Raw genomic sequence first — 27992 nt, forward strand, 5'->3', positions numbered from 1 at the left:
GAATAAACATAAACAATACTTAAAGTTAGTTTCTCTAAATACTTTATAAATTCAATAAGAATCCGGGGGAATATTCATGTATGCATAAAAAAGCATTAGTAGGGGCACCTGGGTGGCTCAGTCAGTTAAGCGTCAGCTCAGGTCATGATCCCAGAGTCCCAGGATGGAGCCTACTTCTCTCTCTGCCCCTCACCATACTTGTGCTCTCTCTCTCTCTCTCAAATAAATAAAATCTTTGAAAAAGCATGAGTAGGGGCACCTGGGTGGCTCAGTGGATTAAGCCTCTGCCTTCGGCTCAGGTCATGATCCCAGGGTCCTGGGATCGAGCCCCGCATCAGGCTCTCTGCTCCACAGGGAACCTGCCTCCACCTCTCTTTCTGTCTGCCTCTCTGCGTACTTGTGATCTCTGTCTGTCAAATAAATAAATAAAATCTTTAAAAAAAAAAAAGTAAAAAAGTTTACATGAGTAAACTATATGTGTGTATATGTGTGTATACAACTTCTGTAAAGATAAAATATAAACAAATGGGGGCAAGAGGTCAAATGATATGAAAGGTAATTTCTGTGTACAGAAAAACAGTATGGCCCAGAAGAAAATAAAGACTGGCAGTCTCACTAGTAATTAAAATATGTATAGAAGAGACACTATCATCATTCCTATCTCACATAGAGTAAAATTGAATCCCTTCTTGTTGTGAAATCTTGGTCTTAGATTTGGGTTTGAATTGGCTTCCCAGCACAGCTTGCATACCATCCCTCATTCCCAGTTGTTTAAGCCCCCAGAAATACTATGGGTATTCCAAGTATTCTTCCTTAACTTTGCCAGTCTTGCTGGAGCTTTCTTCATATTTTGATAACCACTATGTCTTCTAGTTTTTTTCCAGGGTTTAACTTAATAGAACATTTTAGTAGTATGTTATTTTATTAATTTCAATGACTATTTTTATGAAGACAAGTGATCCAGATTACCATATTTTGTTAGAAGATCCAATATTTTACCTATTAATTTTGCATAAGTTCACTCAAGTGAAAGACTGAGTGTGTCATGGAGAGCAAGGACTGAAAGGACATTCTTGCAGAGGCCATCCAAAATATAACAAAAAGATGGATAAAAAGTTCCTTTGGAAAACTAATGAAGAAATAAGAAAGAAAAACCAGGTAATTAAACTCTCTTACATACATTGTTTACTCAAGATTGAGGTGATTATATTCCAGAGTCAATATTTTCTTACCTATAGCATAAGATATCAATAAATTGATTAAGGCAAATCTGAAAATAAAACTCTGTAAGGATCAAGCTTGGGTTGCCATCCTAAGGGAATACCTGATGATTCCAGGATAGATGGTTCTATGCTAGATATTCCAAACTTAGTTGAAATTCAAAGTCTTTTATAAAATTAATTAAGAAGGTAATACATAACAGAAATGAATATTTATTTATAAGATGAAATAATTTTATTTCTAGCTGGTTAAAATAATGTTTTCAATGGTTCCAAGTGTATATTACTTATAGAATACACAAGATGATAAAAACCAAAAGATATATATCCCAGGCCTTCTAAAACTGTTTATAAAGGGATATTTATTGAGTCTGGGGCAGTAGAAATTTTTGGATTGTGGAGATGCATTGAGCATGCACATTACTCAGATCCCCTCAATATCATTACCTGTGAGGCCTTTCATGATTTCTTTCTTTTTTTCTCTGCAGAGAATTATGATAGGTCAATTAAGTCACTTTCTCTTTCAGTGTGTATGATCCATCACTTCCCTGAACAATATTACAAACAAGGTGTGTATAGATAAAAAATCTTCATAAAATAGACCAGTAATATAGCCTTCAAAAAAAACCCATTACTACTTTGAAGCTGAAATTTTCATTTGTGATGTTACATTTAAGGATTTAAATGAGGAATCTCCACACTGTTCTCCAAAGTGGCTGCACCAACTTGCATTCCCACCAACAGTGGAAAGGGGTTTCTTACTTTCAATGAGTCAACAGTTTGGTCACCAGAAGAGAAGAATGACAAATGTAAGAATAGCAACATCTAAACACTGTAAATACTTATGAGGAAAACAATTCTAGAATAGCCACAATTCTGACTTTCTGCAATATGCTAGCAATAATCTATTGGAAAATAAAATTATAAAAATAGTGCATACTTAAGAATGAATATCACTAAGCATTATAGAACTATGAATGTATTTCACTGGTCAATGAGCAGTAAAATTTAAGATAATAAATTATTTGCATAGTCATATTTACCCTTCATATTCTGCATTCTCTCTGTTGCATGATTTTCTCATTTCATTTCGTTTCATGATCATAATGGTGAATATTATGATAAAGGGCAGAACAATGTAGAAACTCAGAATAAGCCAGTTGTTCTGCTGTGCACTGGGGTCTTCTTTAATAAAAATTATATCTAGAAATGAAATATAGTGGATATTCACTTCACCAAATATTTAAATAAACATATTTTTTACTTTAATCTTTTAATATAAATATTTGTATAAATAATTGAAATTTTAATACATTGCCAACTCTTAAAGAGGAAAACAAAAGGACATTTAAACTCATAGCCCCTAACAACAATGATACTTTTATCACATTTCATATTTATCCTTTAAGGATATTAGTTTAATTATTATGGTAACTGTATAAATGTTTTGAGTACTGCTTTCTATATTAAGCATATTTATGACATCAATGTTTTTAAAAAGTAACACATTAATAGGATTTAAGTTAAAAAATTTAGAAAGGAATATTCTATGAAAACCCTCTTCCCTCATCCTGACTAGTCAGTTTCTCTTCTTGGAGAAAATCATCTTTAAAGGACTCATGTTTTATGCATCCAGATAAAATCTGTTAACGTACAGTGTAGATAAATGGATAAAGAAGATGTACACCTTGGGAAAAATTGGATGGCTATGTGTAGAATGAAACTCGACCATTCTCTTACACCATACACAAAGATAAACTTGAAATGGATAAAAGACTTCAACTCAAGGCAGGAATCTATCAAAATGCTAGAGAACATAGGCAGTAACCTCTTTGACATCAGCCACAGCAACTTCTTTAAAGATATGTCTCCAAAGGCAAAGGAAGCAAAAGGGAAAATGAACTTTGCGGACTTCATCAAGATCAAAAACTTCTGCACAGCAAAGGAAACAGTCAACAAAACAAAGAGGCAACCCACAGAATGGGAGAAGATATTCACAAATGACACTACAGACAAAGGGCTGATATCCAAGATCTATAAAGAACTCTTCAAACTCAACACACACAAAACAGATAATTGCATCAAAATATGGGCAGAAGACATGAACAGACACTTCTCCAAAGAAGACATATACAAATGGCTAACAGACACATGAAAATATGTTCATCATCATTAGCCATTAGGGAGATTCAAATCAAAACCACATTGAGATACCACCTTACAACAGTTAGAATGGAAAAAATTAACAGGACAGGAAACAACACGTGTTGGAGAGGATTGGAGAAAGGGGAACTCTCTTACACTGTTGGGGAGAATTCAAGTTGGTGCAGCCACTTTGGAAAACAGTATGGAGATTCCATAAGAAATTAAAAATAGAGTTACCCTATGACCCATCAGGCAATTGCACTACTGGGTATTTACCCCAAAGATACAGATGTAGTGAAAAGAAGGGCCACTTGTACCTCAATGTTCATAGCAGCAATGGTCACAGTCACCCAAATGTGGAAAGAGCCAAGACTCCCTTCAACAGATGAATGGATAAAGAAGATATGGTCCATATTTACAATGGAATATTATGTCTCCATCAAAAAGGATGAATAGCCAACTTTTGTATCAATATGGGTGGGACTGGAAGAGATTATGCTGAGTGAAATAAGTCAAGCAGAGAAATCCAATTATCATATGGTTTCACCTACTTGTGGAGCATAAGGAATAACATGGGAGACATCGGGAGATGGAGAAGAGAAATGAGTTGGGGGAAATTGGAGGGGGAGATAAAGCATGAGAGACTGTGGACTCTGAGAAACAAACTGAGTTTTGGAGAGGAGGGGGTAGGGGGTAGGTGAACCTGGTGGTGAGTATTAAGGAGGGCATGTATTGCATGGAGCACTGGGTTTGGTGCATAAACAGTGAATTTTGGAACACCATAAAAAATTAAATTAAAAAATATATATATAGAAAAAAAATGATGTGCACCTGAACCTAATATTACACTGCATATTAACTAACTGGAACTCAAATAAAAAACTTGATAAATTAAAAAAAAGATGTCATATATTTGTGTATATATATATATTTGCAATGGAGTATTATTCAGTCATAAAAAGAATGGAATCTTGCCATTTGCAATGACATGGATGGAACTAGAACAATGCTAAATGAAATAAGTCAGTCAGAGAAAGACAAACATCTGTTATTTCTTATACTTAAAAATTAAAGTGTTACATGATTCAGAAATGTACACAATATATAAATATATTAGCAATGAATTAGCAAAAATTATTCAGATCTCAAAACAGATCCTTCCAGAAGCCAAGAGAATCCTCAGGACGTTTTTAATCATCATTTCTTTCTTTCTTTTTTTTTTTTTAAAGATTTTATTTATTTACTTGACAGAGAGATCACAAGTAGGCAGAGAGGCAGGCAGAGAGAGAGAGGAGGAAGCAGGCTCCCTGCCGAGCAGAGAGCCCGATGCGGGGCTCGATCCCAGGACTCTGAGATCATGACCTGAGCAGAAGGCAGCGGCTTAACCCACTGAGCCACCCAGGCGCCCCCATCATTTCTTTCCAAAGTTTATAAATATCTTGATTTCTTCTATTATTATAATAATAATAATTCACTTTAGTGAATTTATTAAATTTAGTGAATTTTTGCTGAAGTATAACATGTAAACAGAAATGGATGTATGTCATAATTACACAGCTTAAAGAATTTTCTAAATTAAACACATTCATGTAACCAACACCAAATCCAGGAAGCATAATATTACCAGTATCTCAGAACTCCCAACCTGACTCCTTCCAGTCATTATTCTTCCTAAAGATAATTACTACTTTGGTCTCTAAGAGCATGAATCAATTTTTTACAGATTTTAAACCTTATGTAAATAGAATTATATTGAATACACTTTTTTCCTTTTTTTTTTTTTTTTTTGGTCATTATTACCTAACTTGGGAATTCACTCACATTGTTGTTTATAGTTGCAAAATGTTCATTCACACCACTGTATGTATATCTTTGCATAGAAATACCAACCATTAATGTATTCTATTCCTTATGAATATTTGTGTAACTTGCATTTATGAGTATAATGAATAGTGCTTTATGAGTATTCTACTACATGTCTTTTAGTCAACATATGTACACTACACATACTTCTTAATAGATATATGCCCTTTGAGTAGCAATGCTTATTCATAGCATATGCTTATTTTAACCATTAGTAAATTTTCCAATGATTTTTCTAACAATTATATGAACAATTATATTCCCATTAGCAGTGGATGGGAGTCTTGGATATTTCATATATATGATATTTCTTTTTTTATCATAGTTATTCTTTATATACAATAAAATGCAAATATTTCAACTGTACATATGGATAAGATTTGATAAATATATACCCCAATTAGGCAAACATTTAGAGATTGTTTTGTTTGACGTTTGTGGCTTTCCTCCATTTAGTGTAAAATTCTTAAAATTTTTTATTTGGTAAGTAATAAAATAGTTTTAGCTAGTATCTGAGATTGGACAACAAAATAGTGTGAATATCCTCATTTATTTAAATATTGTTACTTTAACATCTTGGAGGTATTTCTGATGTATAATAAATACATATATTTAAAATTTATGATTGATAGGTTTTGTTATATGTATACATCCATAAAATCACCTCAATCAAAATAATGAATATATCCATTATCCACAAAACTTTCCTCTTGCTCCTTTATAATCTCACTATGCTACCACTCCCCCACATAGGCAGCCACTGATTTATCTGCATTCTCTCACTATAAATTAGTTTACATGTTTTTACAATTTAATATAACATTAGACAGTATTCTTTTTAATCTTTCCTTTTCACATAGGGTAATGTTGAAATTCATCCACATTGGTACATGTAACTATATAGCTCATTTTTTTGTTGTTGTTCAATAGTAATCTATTATTTAATATACAGTATTTTGTTTATTAATCACTGTTGATTTATATTACGGTTATTTCCAAATTTTACCTACTATAAATAAAACTGTTATAAACAGTTATATACAAAGATTTGTACTTGCATAAGCATTCTATTTCTTGGGTAAATCATGAAATGAGTGGATTATATGGTAAGTGAATGCTTACCTTCTTAAGAAGCTGTGAAATTGCAATTTTACATTACAATGACAGTATATGGGACACTATCTTCACACCATGGTTAGTTTTTAAAATTTAACCAATTTTTATAGAGATTTAATGTTATTAATTTTGAATATAATTTGTATTTTCCCAATGAAAAATTAAGTTGGACATTTTTACATGTGCTTATTTGTCATCTCTCCTTTGATGAAATTTCAATTCAAATATTTTGTCCATTTTTTGTAGGGTTGTCTGCTTTTTATTGTTTCAAGGTTCTTTATGTATCCTTAATATAATTTTTTGTATATTCTAAATACAAATACTTCAACAGTGCACCTGAAGATAACCCCTCCAGCTGTGCGTCTCTATGCCTCTTAGCCAAAGGCCCATCACTGCCTCCACTGAAGTATGCACACCTGGAGATAGATTGTGAAACATGAGAGCAAACAAACCCAGAGCCGCTGCAGCTTCCCATGACCCATAGCTGGCACTGGCCCTTGCTTCTTACCCTGGCCCTGATCACACGTGTGTCTCCAACTGATCTCTGCCATTACATAGGCACTTGCAACTGGGCTCTACAGTTAAATGTGTGCACACCATTTGGTCTAGCCACCAACACTGCTTAAACTTGCTGCTAACTGTTGGTCCTGGAAGTGCCACTTAGGATCCAAACAACACTTGCAGCAACTATAGACCCCATAAGGTGTTTCCCAAGGATGATACAAGCATTGATAAGGTAGACCCCAGTAACCTGAGCCAAAAAGACATTACACTCCCTGGACCCTGTGTCACTGGGTGCCACAGGACTTAGTACTCTGCATCACTAGACCCAGAATCACAGTTTGATCAAGTGTGCTCCATTCACAGGTGAAAGCTTCCCTTTTTCAAAACTGGTCCATAAAGTCTGGAAGAGGTGACCACATCTTCAAATGTATAGACATCCATGCAAGGCTACTGAGATCCTGAAGAATCTGGAAATATCTCCAGCAAAATAATATAGGAAATCTCCAATAACTGTCCCAAAGAAATGGTGATCAAATAATTGCTCAACAAAGAATTCAAAGTAACTGCTCTACAGACACTCAGAAAGCTACAGGAGAATATAGATAAACAATTTAATCATACCAGGAATAAAAATGAGAAGCTCAACAAAGAGAAGAAAAAAAAAAGGAAAAAAAAAAAAACTAGAACTCTCATAGCTGAAGTATATAATGACTGAGTAAAGATTCAATAGAGAACTTCAACAGCAAACCTGAATAATCTGAAGAGAGAGTGATCTAGAAGAAAGATCAGTTGAAATTATTTAATCAGAAGTGCAAAACAAAAAAACAAAAAAAAAACAAAAAAAAGGGAAGAAGAATCAAGAAAGCCTGTGGAAATTATGGAACACCATGAAAAGATATAATGTACACCCTGGATTCCTGGAAGAAGAAGAGGGGGAGAAAGGAATGGGAAGCTTATTTAAGAGAGAATAATGGAGAAATTCCCAAGACTGGGGAGAGATTTGGACATGAAAGTTCATAAAGCAAATATTTCAATAAAGCAAAATTTCAACAAATCAGCAAAGAAGAAGTCAAACTCTCACTCCTTGCAGGTGATATGATACTTATGTGGAAAACCCAAAAGATTCCACCCCAAAACTGCTAGAACTCATAAAGGAATTCAGTAAAGGGTCAGGATATAAAATCAATGCACAGAAACCAGTTGCATTTCTATACACCAACAGCAAGACAGAAGAAAGAGAAATTAAGGAGTTGATTCCTTTACAATGCACCCAAAACAAAGGCAAAGAATCTGTACTCAGAAAACTATAAAGTACTCATGAAAGAAATTGAGGAAGACACAAAGAAATGGAAAAATGTTCCATGCTCATGGATTAGAAGAACAAATATTGTGAGAGTGTCTATGCTACCTAGAACAATCTACATATTTAATGGAATCCCTATCAAAATACCATTAACGTTTTTCAAAGAAATTGAACAAATTATCCTAAAATTTATAAGGAACCATAAAATACCCCAAATAGCTAAAGGAATATTGAAAAAGAAAACCAAAGTTGGTGGCATCACAAATCTAGACTTCAAGCTCTGTTACAAAGCTATAATCATCCAGACAGTATGGTACTGGCACAAAAACAGACCCAAAGATCAATGGACCCTCAACCCTCAACTCTATGGTCAACTAATCTTTGACAAAACAGGAAAGAATGTCCAGTGGAAAAAAGACAGTCTCTTCAACAAACAGTGTTGGGAAAATTGGACAGCCACATGCAGAAGAATGAAACTGGACCATTTCCTTAAACCACACACAAAAATAGACTCAAAATGGATGAAAGACCTCCAAGTGAGACAGGAATCCATTAAAATCCTTGAGGAGAACACATGCAGCTACGTCTTTGACTTCAGTCACAGCAACTTCTCCTTAGAAACATCTCCAAAGGCAAGAATGAACTATTGGGACTTCATCAAGATCAAAAGCTTTTGCACAGCAAAGGAAACAATAAAAAAAAACCGAAAGACAACTAAAAGAATGGGAGTATATATTTGCAAATGCCATATTAGATAAAAGGGTTAGTATCCAAAATCTATAAAGAAGTTATCAAACTCAACACCGAAAGAACAAATAATCTAATGAAGAAATGCACAGAAGACAGGAACAGACATTTTGGCAAAGAAGATATCTGAATGGACAACAGACACAAAAAAATGTGTTTAATGTCACTTGGCATCAAGGAAATACAAATCCAAACCACAGAGAGATACCACCCCACACCAGTCAGAATGGCTAAAATTTACCAGTCAGGAAATGACAGGTGTGGGTGAGTATGTGGAGAAGGGGAAACCCTCCTACACTGTTGTTGGGAATGCAAACTGGTGTAGCCACTCTGGAAAACAGTACGGGAGTTCCTCAAAAAGTTGAAAATAAAGCTACCCTATGACATAGCAATCATACTGCTGGGTATTTACCCTAAAGATACAAATGCAGTGATCCGAAGGGGCATGTACACCCCAATGTTTATAGCAGCTATGTCCACAATAGCCAAACTATGGAAAGAGCCTAGATGTCCATCAACTGATAAATGGATAAGGATATTACACACACACACACACACACACACACATATACATGTGATGGAATACTATTCAACCATTAAAAAGGAAATCTTGCCATTTGCAACAATGTGGATGAAACTAGAGGATATTATGTTGAGCGAAATACATCAGAGAAGGACAATTATCATATGATCTCCTTGGTATAAGGAATTTGAGAAACAAGACAGAGGATCGTAGGGGAGGGAAGGGAAAAACAAAACAAGATGAAACCAGAGCGGCAGACAAACCATAAAAACTCTTAATCTCAGGAAACAAACCGAGGGTTGCTGGAGGGGAAGAGGGTGGGAGGGATGGAGTGGCGGGGTGATGGATATTGGGGAGGGTATGTGCTATGGTGAATGCTCTGAATTGTGTAAAACTGATGAATCACAGACCTGTACTCCAAAACAAATAATACATTATATGTTAATAAAAAATGTTACTCAGGTGATCATGAAAGATTTGACTCAGCATTATAGTTCTTTAAGTATTTCATAAATGAGCATATATTTTGTTTTAAAAGTTTAATTTCTACTCACCAGATTTCTGGACATTTCCATCATCAATACTCCCCCCTGGTGATCCAAACTGGAATTCACAATGTGGAGGCCTATAGCCAGGAAAGCAATGACAATTACCCAAATTATTACATATCTGAAACAAACAAACAAAAAAGTCATATAATTACTATAAATTATATTAATTTTTATATCTTATGTATATATTCAAAAGAATAAAATCACTATTTTTCTGTTTAATACTGTATGAGAAATGCTAGAAAAAGTAGTGAAAGTTTTGACAACATAATAGTCAATGACAAAATTACTACCTACATGATCCTGCATGATAGTATATTTATGACCTCTCTATATTGACAGTTTTTGATAAGTACCTTGCCTTGCCCTAATCATTTTTAATAAATAGGATACAATAAATTATGGCCATTTTATTCAGAGAAAGGTACATTTTGTGAAGTTTGAATTTCTCAAAAATATCTCATTTAGTTATTTTGTAAACATTTGTTATCACCACTTCTTCTACACCTACACTTTAATTTCTATAAAAAATATTATAATAAAATTATCATTGATTGACCTGGCCACTTTAATTTTTATCTTAATCCCCTTTTCCAAATTTTACTTTAGTGACCAATCATTTGTATTTCATTTTTAACTAAACACATTTTCCAAAATAAAATAAAATAGATGCAAAAATTATTTAAAATGAACAATAAAATAAAAATTTATAATAAACTTGCAATTCTAGAGGTTAACATCTATGGAGTTTACATGTTATTGTGCTTTTACATTTAATAGTTTAGTATTAATTTTCATTTTAAAGTAAAACACGTAAATAAAATTTTATAAAATTCAAACAATTAAAATGCATAAAACTAGGAGTTCTCACTAAGTTCTACTCTCCACCACTAAAAATTTTCCTTCCTATTGCTGTATCACTGTCTATTTCCCCTTTCAGTTTTGTTAACATTTCTTTTATATATTCAGATATTTGAAATTCAGGCATGTGTCTATTACAATCTTTATATCCTCTTGATGAATTGACTCTTTAATCATTATATAGTGACCTTCTTGTCTTTTTTGACAATTTCTGCTTAAAGTGTATTTTCTCTGATATAAATATAGCCACATTACTGTCTTTTGGTTACGATTTGCATGGAAAATCTCTTCCATTCATCCACATTCAGCCTATGTGCATTCTTTTTTTTTTTAATTGTATTTATTTACTTGGCAGAGAGTATCACAAGTAGGCAGAGAGGCAGGTAGAGAGAGAGAGGAGGAAGCAGACTCCCTCCTGAGCAGAGAGCCTGATGAGGGGCTTGATCCCAGGACTCTGGGATCATGACCTGAGACAAAAGCAGAGGCTTTAACCCACTGAGCCACCCAGGCACCCCAAGCCTACATGTGTTCTTAAAAGTAAAGAAAATCACTGTAGGCAGTATATAATTTCCTGGTTGTTTTTTTTTTTTTTTAATTTTACCTATTTATTTGACAGACAGAGATCACAAGTAGGCAGAGAGGCAGGCAGAGAGAGAGGAAGGGAAGCATGCACCCTGGTGAGCAGAGAGCCTGATGCGGGCCGGATCCCAGGACCCTGACATCATGCACTGAGATGAAAGCAGAGGCTTTAACCCACTGAGACACCCAGGCGCCCTATAATTTCCTGTTGTTTTTAAATAAAAATTTAATTAATTTATATTTAAAGTAATTATGGATTAAAAAGGATTTACTATTGCCTTTGTGTTCATTATATTCTGGTGGTTTCTTTGTTCTGTTTTTCTTCTCTTGCTGTCCTCCTTTATGATTTAATTTTTTAAAAAAATACGTCAAATGCTTTGATTACTTTCTCTTTCTCTTTAGGGTGTTTACTACAGGTTTATTTGTGGTTATCATGAAGCTTACATAAAATATTTTATAGATAGAACAGTCTACTTTAAGCTGATAACAACCTAACTTTGACTTATACAAATATTCTACACTTTAATTTCAGCTTCTCCCACATTTTGTGTAATTGATGCTAAAATTTCCATCATTGTATACGGTGTATTCATTAACATATTTTTGTATCTAGTTATTTTTAATATTTTTCTTTTAAAGATTTTTTTTTTTTTGAGAGAGAGAGTGAGAGCATGAGCAGGGAGAAGGGGCAGAGAGACAGGGAAAGCAAGCTACCTGCTGATCCCAGGACCCTGAGATCATGACCTGAGCCAAAGGCAGACACTAAATGGAGCCACCCAGGTGCCCTAATTTTAAACTTGTGTCTCTTAACTTTTACATCAGAGTTTACATGCTAACATTACAATATAAGAATATTCTGAATTTGAATTTATTTTATTTTTTACTGTGACTTTTAATGCTTTTACATGTTTTCATGTTAGTGTCTATTTTTAAACTTGAAGAACTTTCTTTTCCATTTCAGAAGAGAGAATATATGAAGAAATAATAACTGAAAACTTCCCAAATTCAATGAATAACATGAAAACAAACATCTGGAAACTCATAAACTTCAAGTAAGATGAACTTAAAATGGCTCAAACTGGTACATATTATAACGAAATTTTAAAAGCCAAAAGCAGAGAGAGAATTTAGAACCAGCAAGAGAAGTAACTTGTCACGTACAAGAGATCCTAAGTAAGATTATCAATAGCTTTCTTGTGAGAAACTTGGGAAACCAGCAGGCAGATGGCTGTTATATTCAAAGTTATATTCAAAGTGCTAATAGAAAAAAAAGAAAGAAAGAAAGAGAGAGAGAGAAGGATGGACAGACAGACATAAAACAAAACCAAAAATGCCTATATTTGGCAAAAGAGTTCTTCAAATGTAAGGGAGAAATTAATGCCCAAATAAACAAGAATTAAGAGAATTAACTATTACTATAATAGTCCTGCAAGAAATGGTCAAAGGAGTCTGGCAGGGTGATTTGAAAGGGCAGTATATTATAACTTTATTTAACTCTAAGTTTAAATGAAAAAAAAATGAAGATTTCAATAAAGGTAAATACATGTGGATTTCCAAAAACTAAAATTATTGTAACAACTGTAACTCTACTTTTTATTTTCTACATGACAAGAAACTAATAGATTAAAAAACAATTATTACTCTAAAAGCTAATATTATTGTAATCTTTATAACTTCACATTTTGTTTTTACGTAACTTAAGAGAGCAATATCTGATGTTAAGTTGCAAGGACCATAACTCTGTATAATATTCTAGTAAGCAAGGAATGCTGTCCCTTGAAAGAAATAAATGGACCATTTCTGTAGGGTTACAAGCCATACTAAAAGAGAAAAAGCACAATTTGAAGAAATAGAACAAGGTGAAGGTCAGATTGATAGAGCAGATATGTTGGAGTTATCAGACTAGAGGTCTAAACGACTATGGCTAATGTACTAGGGGAAAGTAGACAATATAAAAGAACAGATAGGTAAACAAGCAGAGAGAGAAAATTCCAAAACTGAAATGTAAAGAGCAAAAAATAGTAAAAAAGACATCACAGAATATCTAAGAAGTGTGGGATAATTAAAAAAGATATAACATGCATATCATGGGAATACCAGAAGGAGAATAAAGAAAGGGACAGAAAAATATTTGAAGCAGAATTTCCCAAATTTAATGATAGACACAAAGCCTTATATACAGGAACTTCAGAGAATACCAAGCAAGGTAAATATTTCAAAGCTACATGTAGAAATAGCATATTCAAACTGCGAAGAATAAAAAAAAATGAAGAGGAAAAATTTGAAAGAAGGTAGGAAAAAAACCAAACAAACCCTTATCTATAGAAGAGCATGGAAGGCAATTACGTTGGACTTCTCTTCAGAAATCATGAAAGCAAGAAGAAAACGGAGTGAGATATTTAAAATGGTGAAAAAAATAAATGTGTATCCCACCTTAAATGTGTATCCATTAAAATTATTTTCAAAAGAGAAGAAAAAAAATAAAAACTTTCTCAAACAAACATTCAGAAAATTTTCACGAGTATACCTGCTTTCCAAGAAAAGCTACAGAAAGGACTGATATAGATTAGAAACTCAGACATACAAAAAGAAAAAAAAAGTAAAAGAGAAGGAATAAAGGATGGTAAAATAATATCTTTTCTTTTTCTTATTCTTAATTGACTTAAGAAATAACAATTTGATCAAAATAATGGCAACATTGCATTTGGTGATTATAGTTTATAGGTAAGAGTAATTACAGAAATGTAAGGCATAAGAGGGAGGTACTGGGAATACTTTGTTACAAGTATTTATATTACTCATAAAATTTTCTTTTTTTTCCATTGCTGGCTTTATTTTTTATTTTATTTAAATTTATTTTTTTCAGTGTTCCAAGATTCATCGTTTATGCACCACATCCAGTGCTCCATGCAATACATGTCCTCCTTAATACCCACCACCAGGCTCTCCTAACCCCCCATGCTCCTCCCCTCCCAAACCTTCAGTTTATTTCTCATAATCCACAGTCTTTCATGGTTTGTCTCTCCCTCCGATTTCCCCCAACTCACTTTCCCTTTCCTTCTCCTAATGTCCTCCATGTTATTCCTTATGCTCTACAAGTAAGTGAAACCATATGATAACTGACTGTCTCTGCTTGACTTGTTTCACTCAGCATAATCTACTCCAGTCCTGTCCATGTTGATACAAAAGTTGGGTATTCAACCTTTCTGATAAAAATTTCTAAATATAGTTGATTTACTGAGAGAAAAGTAAAAATTGAATTCTCTAATATGCTGAATTCAAAACAGAAAAGACAGAAAAAGAGTGGAAGACAAAAGAAAAACCAGGGCAACAAATAGAAAACTGTAACACAGAAGTACATATTAATCTAATTACCTCAATATTTACTTTGAAAACCAATAGTCTAAATACACCATTATTAAAAGAGATTTTTCAGAGTGGGTAAACAAGAATGTTGTCTACCAAAAACCCACTTTTAATATAAAGTCACAGCTAGACTAAAAGAGAATGGAGAAAAGATTTACTACAGTAACACTAATCAAAAGAAAGAAAATTTTCAGAGCTAAAAAGGGCATTACAAAATGAAAAAAAAAAAGATATAACAATCCTTAATGTGTATGCAACTAAGAATAAAGTGTCAAGTTCATGAGGCAAAACCTGATAGAACTGTAAGGAGTAAAAGATAAATTCATTATTTTAGTTGGAGACTTTAATACATTTCTATCTATAATTGACATTCTGCAGGCAGAAAATCAGTAAGTATATAATTGACTGGACCAGTATCTAACTGACATTTAGAGAATAGTCTACCCAAACAAGAAAATATACATTATTCTTGAGCTCACAGAGACAATTCACCAAGATAAACTGAATGCTTGGCTATAAAACGCACCTAAAATTTTTAAAAGAATAGCTATCATATAAAGTATGCTTCATGCCAAGAAGGAATGATGGAATTAAACTAGAAATCAATACGAGAAATATTACTGGAAACCCCAAAATATGTTGTGACTAAGCAACACCTTCTAAATAATATATTAGTCAAAGAAGTTTCAAAAGAAATTTAAAAAAGCTAAATCAAAATGTAAATACAACTTATGAATATCTAGTGGGACACAGTGAAACCACAGCTTAATGGGAAATTTATAGCATTTAATGCATGCATTAGAAAAGATCTGAAATCAATAATCTATTCTGTGCTTTGGAAACGAGAAAAAAGAGAGAAAACTAAATCTAATAAAGATTATTGTGGAAATGATTGAAAACTAAAAATTAATAGAGGAAATTAAAATCAAAGCTCACTCATTAAAAAATAAATGAATTGATTAGTCTCTAACCAGGTAAATTCAAGAAAAAAGAGAAAAAATCCTAATTATTGATATCATAAAGTACCACCATTATTGATCCATGGACATTGAAAAGATAAGGTAGGGGGAGGAGTTAAGGTGGTGGAGAAGTAGGGGACCCTAATTTTGTCTGATCTCTGGAATGCAGCTAGATAGTTATCAAATCATTCTGAACATCAGCAAAATCAAGATATGAGAAAATAATTGCTGCAATTCTACAGGTAGAAAATTGATAATTTTGGGGAAGGTAGGGATTGTGGAGATATGAATCTGGGGCAATATATTGGAAGATAAAGGTCAGAGGGGAGGGAACTTGCATAAAAAGGCAGCAGAGTGCAAAAAAGGAATCTTTAGAAGTCTGCTAGAGTTGGGGATGGCCCTGGCTTGAAGGTGCTCAGGTGGTGAAGTGGAACAGAATCCCAGGTGGGACAGTGTAATCTCAGGATCCCTGGGGTCACAAAAAGAGTGAGGGTGTCTGAGTGTGGCAGAGTTCCCAAACATCAGAGAGGGGGAGCTGGCTGAAAACAGTGAGTCTAGGCACTGTCTTTCTACTTGGTGTTGCCATAAACCTCCTCTACTGCAAGTTCCCATGACCACTCTCTGGGCAGGGGACCAGCAAAAAGCAGAAATCTGACAAGACCCCCCTCCATCCCCCAGGAGGAACAGCACGAGTTCACACCACAGAAGCCTGTGAAGTTTGGAGACTTGAAAAGTGGTAGCATGCCTGACATAAAAATGCTTAGTCACAGGCTGAGTGAACACAGAGTTCTGGTGGAAACCAGGGATATAAGAGTGATTGACTCCTTTTCTGTGAGGTCTCACTAAAAAGTGGGGAACATGAACTTTCATCTCCAGGGCTAGAGACTGGAGTGCCACCATTTTCATCTCCCCATTGATGCTGAAAGCCTTCAGAGAGCAAAACAGTGCCACATAGGACGATCTGGAGCCATTACAAGTAGCCTGGGCCCTGACAATTCCACCAGGGTAAAGCACCTGAGAATCAATCTAATAGGTCCCTGCTACCAAGGACCAGCAGGAACATCCAGCTAACACTAAGTTTACTGATCATACAGAATTGCAAAATGTCAGCTCTTGGAGAAAAGAGTATACAGCATTCATGGTTTTGTTTTGTTTTGTTTTTCATGATTCTTTAGTCTTTCAGGGTTTTTTTTTAGCTATTTTTAAAAAAATTTTCAATTCTATTTTTATTTCTTAATTCTTATTTATATATATAATGGTTTCTTTTTATTGTATTTTATTTTATTTTTGTATATATATAAAATCCTATTTTAGGATCTAGTTTCTTTTAACAGACCAAAATACATCCAGGATCTGGTTTATTGTTTTGTTTGGTTTTACTACTTTTTCAGTTTTTCTCTCATTTTGTATTATTTTTTTTCAGGTTTATTTTGCTTGTATTTTTCTGGTTTGTTACTATTTTTATCTTACTTCTCTCTTTTATCTTTTATCTTCTGAACAGAATGATAAGACAGACAAATTCACCCCAAAAAGAAAGAACAGGAGGCAGTACTCACTGCCAGGGGTTTAATCAATATGGATATAAGCAAGATATAAGAACTAGAATTTAAAATACACTTATAAAGATACCAGCTGTTCTTGAAAAAAGCATAGAGGACAGTAGAGAATCCCTTATTATAGACATAAAAGAAGTAAAATTAATCAGTCCAAAATTAAGAATGCTATTACTGAGATGTAGTCAATGATGGAGGCTCTACTGCTAAGATAAACAAGACAGAAGAGAAAGCCAGTGATATAGATGACAAAATGATGGACAATAAGGAAGCTACAAACAGAGAGAAAAACAACTACTGGGTCATGAAGGGAGACTTCAAGAAATCAATGATACCATAATACAAAATAGTATTCGAATAATAGGGGTCTTAGAAGAGGAAGAGAGAGACAGAAGGGCAGAAGGTTTATTTGAACAAATTATAGCTGAGAATTTCATTATTCTGGGGAAGGAATCGGGCATTCATATCTAGGAGTCACAGAGAACACCCCTTCAGAATCATTAAAAATAGGTCAACACACTGACACATAATAGTGAAACTTGCAAATATCAGAAATAAAGAGAAAATCCCAAAAGCACACAGGACGATAGGTCCTTAACCCACAAGAAACACAAGACTGGCAGCAGACATGTACACAGAGAGCTGGCAGGCCAAAAAGGACTAGAATAATATATTCAATATGCTAAATGGGAAAAAAATATGCAACCAAGAATACTTTATTCAGCAAGGCTGTCATTCAGAATAGAAAGAGAGATAGAATATCCAGGACAAACAAAAACTAAAGGAATCTGCAAACATTAAACCAACCCAGTAAGAAATATTAAAGGGAATACTTTGAGCAAAGAGAGACCCCCAAAGTAACAAAGGCCAGAAAGAAACAGAGACAATCTAAAGAAACAGCATCTTTATAAGTAATACAATACCACTGAATTCATATATTTCAATAATTACTCTGAATGTAAATGGTCCAAGTGTTCCAATCAAAAGACATGGGGTATCAGATTGGATTTAAAAAAAAAAAAAAGAGAGAGAGCGACCAATCTATATTCTGTCTACAAGAAATTCATTGAAGATCCAAAGACACCTCCAGATTGAAAGTGAAGGGGTAGAGAACCATTTATCATTCTAATGGACATCAAAAGAATGCTGAAGTGGGAATCCTTACATCAGACAAACTAGATTTTAAACCAAAGACTATAATAAGAGATGAAGAGGGACAGTTTATCATAATTAAAATGTCTATCCAACAAGAAGATCTAACAATTATAAATATTTATGTCTCTAGCTTGGGAGCAACCAATCATATAAAGCAATTAATAACAAAATTAAGGAAACACATTGATAACAACAACATTATAGTAGAAGACTTTGAAGTGCCTGGGTGGCTCAGTGGGTTAAGCCTCTGCCTTTAGGTCAGGTCATGATGTCTGGGTCCTGGGATCGAGCCCTGCATCAGGCTCTCTGCTCAGCAGGGAGCCTGCTTGCCCCTCTATTTCTTCCTGCCTCTCTGCCTACTTGTGATCTCTCTGTCAAATAAATAAATAAAAATCTTTAAAAAAATAGTAGAGGAATTGAACACCTGACTCACAGCCATGGACAGATCATCTAAGCAGAAGATCAACAAGACTCTGAATGACACACTGGGTCAGATAGATGTAACAGATATTTTTGAGCATTTCATCCTAAAGCAACAGAATGCACATTGAACATTCTCCAGAATGGATCACATACTGGGTCACATATCAGTCCTCAATTGGTATCAAAAGATAGAGATTATTCCATGCATATTTTAGGGCCACATTGCTTTAAAGTTTGAACTCAAAGAGAAAATTTGGAAGGAACACAAATGCATGTAGGTTACAGAGCATCCTACTAAAGAATGAATGGGTCAACCACTAAATTAAGGAAGAATGTTTTAAAAAGCACATGGAAACAAATGAAAAGAAAATATAAATGTTCAAAACCATTGGGATGCAGTGAAGACGATACTAAGAGGGAAGTATATAAGGGAAGTATATAAGAGGGAAGCAATATAAGCCTTTCTCAAGAAACAAGAAAGGTCTCAAGTACACAACCTAACCCTACACCTAAAGGAGCTAGAGAAAGTACTGAAAATAAAGCCTAAACCCAGCAGGAAAAGAGAATTAATAAATATTGAGCAGAAATCAATAAAAGAGAAACCAAAAAAACAATAGAACAGATCAATGAAACTAGGAGCTAATACTTTAAAAGAATTAATAAGCTACATAAACCTCTGGTCAGAAGTATCAAAAAGAAAAGAGAAAGGACTCAAATAAATAAAATCATAAGCAAAAGAGAGATCACAAACAACACCAAAGAAATAAAAACAATTATAAGAGAATATTATGACAATTATATCTGGAAAGAATGGATACATCCCTAAAAACCTATAAACTACCTAAACTAAAACAGGAAGAAATAATAAACCTGAACAGATGCATGATCAGCATAGAAAGTTGAAGCAAAAAGCTCCCAACAAACCACATCCAGGACCAAATGGCCCCCAGTAGAATTCTACCAAATATTTAAAGATTTAATACTTATTCTTCTGAAGCTATTTCAAAAAAAAAAAAATGGAAGGAAAACTTCCAAACTCATTCTATGACACCAGCATTTTCTTGATCTTAAAACCAAAGACCCCACCAAAAAGGAAAATTGCAGACCAATATCCCTGATGAATATGGATACAAAAATTCTCACCAAGATTCCAGCTAATAGGATTCCACAATACATTAAAAGGATTGTTCACCATAACCAAGTGGGATTTCTTCCAGGGCTGCAAGAGTGGTTCAACATCCATAAATCAATCAATGTGATACACCACTTTAATAAAAGAAAGGACAAGAACCATATGATCCTCTCATTTGTTGCAGAAAATGCACTTGATGAAATACAGAATCCTTTCTTGATAAGAACTCTCTGCCATGCAGGGATAGAGGGAACATACCTCAGTATCATAAAAGCCATATATGAAAACCCCACAGTGAATATTATCTTCAACAGAGAAAAACGGAGCTTTTCCCCTAAGGTCAGAAACATAACTGGGATCTTCAATCTCAGCACTGCTCTTCAACTTAGTGCTGAAAGTTCTAGCTTCAACAATCAGAGAACAAAAAGAAATAGAAGGCATCCAAATTGACAAAGTCATGTCAAAATTTCACTCTTTGCAGACAACATTATATTCTATATAGGAAACCCAAAAGCCCTACCCAAAATTTTTAGAACTCATACAGGAATTCAGCAAAGTGGCAGGATATAAAATCAATGGCACAGAAGTCAGCTGCACTAACAACGAGATGGAAGAAAAGAAATTAAGGAGTTAATCCCATTTACAATTGTACCCCAAACCATAAGATATCTAGAAATAAATGTAACCAAAGAGATAAAGGTCCTATACCCTAAAAACTATAGAGCTTTTATGAAAGAAATTGAGGAAAACACAAAGAAATTGAAAAACATTCTATGCTAGTGAATTGGAAGACTAAATATTGCTCAAATGTCAATGCTACCCAATGCGATCTATACATCCAATGCAATCCCTATCAAAATACCATCAACATGTTTTCACAGAGCTGGAACAAACAATTCTAAAATTTGTATGGAATCAAAAAAGACCCCGAATAGCCAGAAACATGTTGGAAAAAAAAAAAAAAGCTGGTGAGATGAAAATTTTGGACTTCAAACTATATTACGAAGCTGTAATCAACAAGACAGCTGGCGTAAAACCAACACATAGAGCAATGGAAGAGAATAGAGAACTCAGAAATGGACCCTCATCTCTATGAACAACTAATCTTTGACAAAGCAGGAAAGAATAAGTAATAGAAAACAGGACTGTCCCTTCAACAAATGGAGTTGGGAAAATTGGACAGCCACATGTAGAAGAATGAAACTGGACCATTTCCTTACACTATACACAAAAATAAATTCAAAATGGATGAAAGCTCTAAATGTGAGGCAGGAATCCATCAAAATCCATCAAAACACAAGCAGCAACCTCTTTGAGCTTGGCCATAGCAACTTGATGCTAGATGTGTCTCAAAGGAAGAGAAACAAAAGCAAAAATGAACTATTTGTACCTCAGTAAGACAAAAAAAAAAAAAAAAAAGCTTTTGCACATCAAAGGAAACAGTTGACAAAACTAGAAGACAATCTACAGAATGGGAGAAGATATTTGTAAATGTCTTATCAGATAAAAGGCTAATATCCAAAATCTATAAAGAACTTCTCAAACTCAGCACCCAAAGAACAAAATAATCCGGTAAAGAAATGGGCAGAAGACATGAACAGATATTTCTCCAAGGAAGACATCCAAATGGCCAAGAGACACATGAAAAATGCTCAGCAGCACTCAGCATCTGGGAAATACAAATCAAAACCACAAAGACATACCACCTCACACCAGTCAGAATGGCTAAAATTAACAAGTCACAAAACGACAGATTTTGGCAAGGATACAGAGAAAGGGAAATTCTCTACACTACAGTGGGAATGCAAACTGGTATAACCATTCTAGAAGATAGTATAGAGGCTCCTCAAAAGTTAAAAATAGAGCTACCCTGCAACCCAGAAATAATTGCATTACTAGATATTTATCCCAAAGATACAAATGTATTGATCTGAAGGGGCATTTACATCCCAATGTTTGTAGCAGCAATGTCCACAATAGCCAAAATAAGGAAAGAGGCCAGATGGATTAAGAAGATGTGTGTGTGTGTGTGTGTGTTTTGAATATTACTCAGCCATCAGAAAAAAAAATGAAAACTTACCATTTGCCAATAATGTGGATGGAACTAGTGTTTTATGCTAGGGAAAACAAGTCAGTCAGAGAAAGTCAAATACCATATGATTTCACTAATGTGTGGAATTTAAGAAAACAGATGAACATAGGGGAAGGGAAGGAAAAATAAAATAAGATGAAATTAAAGAGTGAGACAAACCATACGAGACTCTTAACTATTGGAATCAAACTGAGGGTTACTGGAGGGGAGGTAGGTATGGTGTAACAGGGCAATGGTCATTAAGGAGGTACTTGATGTCATGAACACTTAGTGTTATATGCAACTGATGAATCACTAAATTCTACCTCTGAAACTAATAATACACTATATGTTAATTAAATTGATTTTAAATAAAAATACAAAATGATAGTAAAGTAATATTCTAAAAATTCTATGTGTATAAATTGATAACATAGGTGAAATGAACCAATTCATTGAAAGACACAATTTATAAAAGGTCACACAGGAAGAAGTAGTTTGTATAGGTCTGTATCTATTAAATAAATTAAATCTATATCTAATAATCTTCCAAAGCAGCACATAACTCAGATGCGTTCTCTGGTAAATTTGATCAAACATTTAAGAAAGGGATTATGTCAATTCTTTACAACCTCTCTCAGAAAATAGAGGCAGAAAGATCACTTCTAAATTCACTGTGAGGTCAGCATTTTCCCAATACCAAACCAGAAAAGCCATTACAAGAAAGAACTATAAACAATATCACTTATAGGAGCATAAACCCTCAATAATATTAGTAAATCAAATTAATTAACATATAAGAGAATATTTCAGAATAAAATGGCTTTATTCCTGATATACAAGTTGAGATTATCATTTGAAGATCAATTGCTGTAATCTATCACATCAATAGGCTAAAGAAGAAAAGTCATACGATTGCATCAATAGATTCAGAAAAAAGGACTTGACCAACACACCACATTTATGATTAAAAATTCTCATCAGTCCAGGCATAGAGGGGGAAATTCCTCAATATGAGGAACATCTACAAAAAAATGTACAACTAACATCATAATAATAAGAAGTGGAAAACATACAGATAACCAATAAGTGCATAAAAAGATGCTCGGCATCACCGATCATCAAGGAAATGCAATTCAAAACCACAATTATATACTACCTCACACATGGTAGAATGACTATTATCAAAAAGATACGAAATAATTAGGGGTGCCTGGGTGGCTCAGAGGGTTAAAGCCTCTGCCTTCGGCTCTGGTCATGATCCCAGAGTCTTGGGATCAAGCCCCGCATTGGGGTCTCTGCTCAATAGGGAGCCTGCTTCCTTCTCTATCTCTCTCTGCTTGCCCCTCTGCCTGCTTGTGATCTCTGTCTGTCAAATAAATAAATAAATAATCTTTAAAAAAAAGATATGAAATAACAAGTGTTGGTCAGGATGAGAAGAAAAGGGAACCATTGTGCACTGTTGGTGGGGATGTAAACTGGTGCAGCCACTGTGGAAAACAGCATGTCTTTTCCTAAAAAAAAAATTAAAAATAGAACTACCATACAATCCAGTACTTCCAATTCTGGGTATCCATCCAAAAAAACCAAATTACTAACTTAAAAAGATATTTACTGTAACATTTTTTGTAATGGTCAAGATACAGAAACAATGTAAGTGTTATCTAGAATAAATGGATAAAAAAAGATGTGGCATGTATACACACACACACACAAAATCGAATATTATTCAGCTATTAGAAACAATGAAATCTTGTCACTAGTGGCAACATGGATGGATCTTGAGGGCATTATGCTAAGTAAAATAAGACAGAGAAAGTTGAATATCATCTGATCCCTTCTATAGATAGAATTTTTAAAAAACAAGCATGTAAATACAGAGAACAGATTAGTAGGTGCCAAAGGTGAAGGGTGGGGAAGGAATGATGGGTGAAACGGGTGAAGGTCTTCAAAGATAAAAGCTTCCAGTTATAAAATAAATAAATAATAAGGATGTAATATAAGTATGGTGAATATAGTTAATGATATGTTATTGAATATTCAAAAGTTGCCAAGAGAGTAGTAGATCTTAAAGTTCCTCAGCACAAGAAAAAACAGTTATAACTATGTATAATGATGGATGTTAACTAGAATTGTTGTGGTGATCACTTTGCAACGCATAGAAATATTAAAGCATTATATTGTACATCTTGAACAAATGTATATTTGTCAATTATACTTCAATAAAAAAAGAAAAAGGTAGAGAACAATTGGAGCTAAGAATACATAAGAGAATCAGGGGAAACCTAGGGAAAAAATAGAAAGTAAATGAAAGTAAAAAAATAGACAAGTTGAGGGAGAAAAGAAAAAATTGGAAAGGACTGAGTAAGCCATGGGGTTTGGAGACAGAGGTAAGTTATTTTGTGAGCTTTCACTTGGGTGTTGGTCATGGAAGGTCACAGGTGAGAGGATGGAGGAATGTAAGATGTGTGCCCTGGGTTGATGAATACATCCCCTTTGTTGTTTTCAGGAAGTAAATGTCTTTATTATTTTTTTAATTTAGACATGTTTATTTGAATATGACTCTTTGTAAAGTTTGAAACTATTTTTAAATCTACAGATAAAAAATTGCTCTACCTTATTTAGAGTTTCACAAATTAATATGGTCTACTACATTGAAAGAATATAAGAAAAATCGTGAGAAGCTAGAAGCTTTCCTGCTAAGATCAGGAGCAAGGCCATGATGTTTACTCTTAATATTTTTTCTCTTTTCAACATTATACCAGGAGTTCTAGCTAATGCAATAAGAACAGGAAATAAAAGATATAAGATTCAGAAAGAAAGAAATAAAATATTTTGTTCTCAGATGACATGATTGTGTAAATAATCCCAATCAACAAAAGAGTTATAAGAGCCAGTAAGTGATTATGTAAAGTAGCCTAATGAAAAGTTAATATATAAGTTAATTGCTTATTTATATATAACAATAAACAATTGAATTGGAAATTAAAACAGTATCATTTACATTAACACCAAAAAATAATAATTGGTTATAAATTTAAAAGACCTGTATTAGGAAAACTGCAAAAGTCTAATGTAACAAACTCAAAGATCTATATAAATGGAAAGATAGTCCATGTATAAGGATATGAAGATTCAATACTGTCAAGATGTTAGTTCTTCCCCCCCTTGATCTATTCACTATGATCGCAGCCAAAATTCAATTTGGTTATTTTGTGGATCTGACAAACTGATTTGGCAAACTTACGTTTATTATAGAATGGCAAAAGACACAGAATAACCAACATAATAATGAAGAACAAAGAAGGCTCTCTTTAACTACCTGACATGTATATTTATTTTAAAGCTAAAATAATCAAAACAGTGTGGTGTTGGCAAAGGAATAAACAGACTGATAGCATGAAATAGAGAAACCATAATTAAATCCACATAACTGGTCAACAGGTCTTTGAGAATGGAGAAAGGCAGAGAGTTTAATGGAGAATCATACTTTAAAAAATGGTGATGGAAATTTACATGCAAAAAATTAGTACTTAGGCCTTTCATAAAAATTAGCTCAAAATGGATCATAGAACTAACTGTAAAATACAAAACTATAAAACTTGTAGAAGATAACACTGGAGAAAATCTTGGTGACCTTGGGTTTGGAGATAACTTTTTTTTTCTTTTGAATTTTTTTTTTTTATAAACATATATTTTTATCCCCAGGGGTACAGGTCTGTGAATCGCCAGGTTTACACACTTCACAGCACTCACCATAGCACATACCCTCCCCAGTGTCCATAACAACACCCCCCTCTTCCAACCCCCCTCTCCCCATCAACCCTCAGTTTGTTTTGTGAGATAAAGAGTCATTTATGGTTTGTCTCCCTCCCAATCCCATCTTGTTTCATTTACTCTTCTCCTACCCCCTCAACCCCCCATGTTGCATCTCCTCTCCCTCATATCAGGGAGATCATATGATAGTTGTCTTTCTCCGATTGACTTATTTCGCTAAGCATGATACCCTCTAGTTCCATCCACATTGTCGCAAATGGCAAGATTTCATTTCTTTTGATGGCTGCATAGTATTCCATTGTGTATATATACCACATCTTCTTTATCCATTCGTCTATTGATGGAAATCTAGGTTCTTTCCATAGTTTGGCTATTGTAGACATTGCTGCTATAAACATTCGGGTGCACGTGTCCCTTCGGATCACTACGTTTGTATCTTTAGGGTAAATACCCAGCAGTGCAATTGCAGGGTCATAGGGTAGTTCTATTTTCAACATTTTGAGGAACCTCCATGCTGTTTTCCAGAGTGGCTGCACCAGCTTGCATTCCCACCAACAGTGTAGGAGGGTTCCCCTTTCTCCGCATCCTCGCCAGCATCTGTCATTTCCTGACTTGTTAATTTTAGCCATTCTGACTGGCATGAGGTGATATCTCATTGTGGTTTTGATTTGTATTTCCCTGATGCCGAGTGATATGGAGCAGTTTTTCATGTGTCTGTTGGCCATCTGGATGTCTTCTTTGCAGAAATGTCTGTTCATGTCTTCTGCCCATTTCTTGATTGGATTATTTGTTCTTTGGGTGTTGAGTTTGCTAAGTTCTTTATAGATTTTGGACACTAGCCCTTTATCTGATATGTCATTTGCAAATATCTTCTCCCATTCTGTCAGTGTCTTTTGGTTTTGTTAACTGTTTCCTTTGCTGTGCAAAAGCCTTTGATCTTGATAAAATCTCAATAGTTCATTTTTGCCCTTGCTTCCCCTGCCTTTGGCTATGTTCCTAGGAAGATGTTGCTGCGGCTGAGGTCGAAGAGGTTGCTGCCTGTGTTCTCCTCAAGGATTTTGATGGATTCCTTTCTCACATTGAGGTCCTTCATCCATTTTTGAGTCTATTTTTGTGTGTGGTGTAAGGAAATGATCCAATTTCATTTTTCTGCATGTGGTTGTCCAATTTCCCCAACACCATTTATTGAAGAGGCTGTCTTTTTTCCATTGGACATTCTTTCCTGCTTTGTCGAAGATTAGTTGGCCATAGAGTTGAGGGTCTATTTCTGGGCTCTCTATTCTGTTCCATTGATCTATGTGTCTGGTTTTGTGCCAGTACCATGCTGTCTTGATGATGACAGCTTTGTAATAGAGCTTGAAGTCCGGAATTGTGATGCCACCAACTTTGGCTTTCTTTTTCAATATTCCTTTGGCTATTTGAGTCTTTTCTGGTTCCATATAAATTTTAGGATCATTTGTTCCATTTTTTTGAAAAAAATGGATGGTACTTTGATGGGAATTGCATTAAATGTGTAGATTGCTTTAGGTAGCATAGACATTATCACAATATTTGATCTTCCAATCCAGGAACATGGAACATTTTTCCATTTTTTGTGTCTTCCTCAATTTCTTTCTCATGAGGACTTATAGTTTTCTGAGTATAGATTCTTAGTCTCTTTGGTTAGGTTTATTCCTAGGTATCTTATAGTTTTGGGTTGCAATTGTAATGGGATTGACTCCTTAATTTCTCTTTCTTCTGTCTTGTTGTTGGTGTAGAGAAGTGCAACTGATTCTGTGCATTTTGATTTTATATCCTGACACTTTACTGAATTCCTGTACAAGTTCTAGCAGTTTTGGAGTGGAGTCTTTTGGGTTTTCCACATATAGTATCATATCATCTGTGAGAGTGATAGTTTGACTTCTTCTTTGCTGATTTGGATGCCTTTAATTTCCTTTTGTTGTCTGATTGCTGAGGCTAGGACTTCTAGTATATGTTGAATAGCAGTGGTGATAACGGACATCCCTGCCGTGTTCCTGACCTTAGCGGAAAGCTTCAGTTTTTCTCCATTGAGAATGATATTGCGATGGGTTTTTCATAGATGGCTTTGATAATATTGAGGTATGTGCCCTCTATCTCTACATTTGAAGAGTTTTGATCAGGAA

At 34.3% G+C, this 27992-nt stretch overlaps 1 protein-coding gene across 3 annotated transcripts in view; it reads right to left on the reverse strand.

Annotated features, from left to right (window-relative positions):
* The window catches only part of ADAM18 (ADAM metallopeptidase domain 18), a 187832-nt gene that overhangs the window by 17425 nt on the left and 142415 nt on the right, over positions 1-27992 (reverse strand). For all 3 annotated transcript variants that reach the window (XM_047717160.1, XM_047717159.1, XM_047717158.1), the window contains 2 exons: positions 9976-10090; positions 2264-2423 (listed from right to left, as the gene is read on the reverse strand). In XM_047717160.1, the coding sequence (XP_047573116.1) occupies positions 2264-2423; positions 9976-10090 (275 nt within the window). The remainder of the gene's footprint in view (positions 1-2263; positions 2424-9975; positions 10091-27992) is intronic.

Source organism: Lutra lutra, chromosome 2, assembly GCF_902655055.1.
Source record: "Lutra lutra chromosome 2, mLutLut1.2, whole genome shotgun sequence".
In the NCBI taxonomy this organism is placed as follows: Eukaryota; Metazoa; Chordata; class Mammalia; order Carnivora; family Mustelidae; genus Lutra; species Lutra lutra.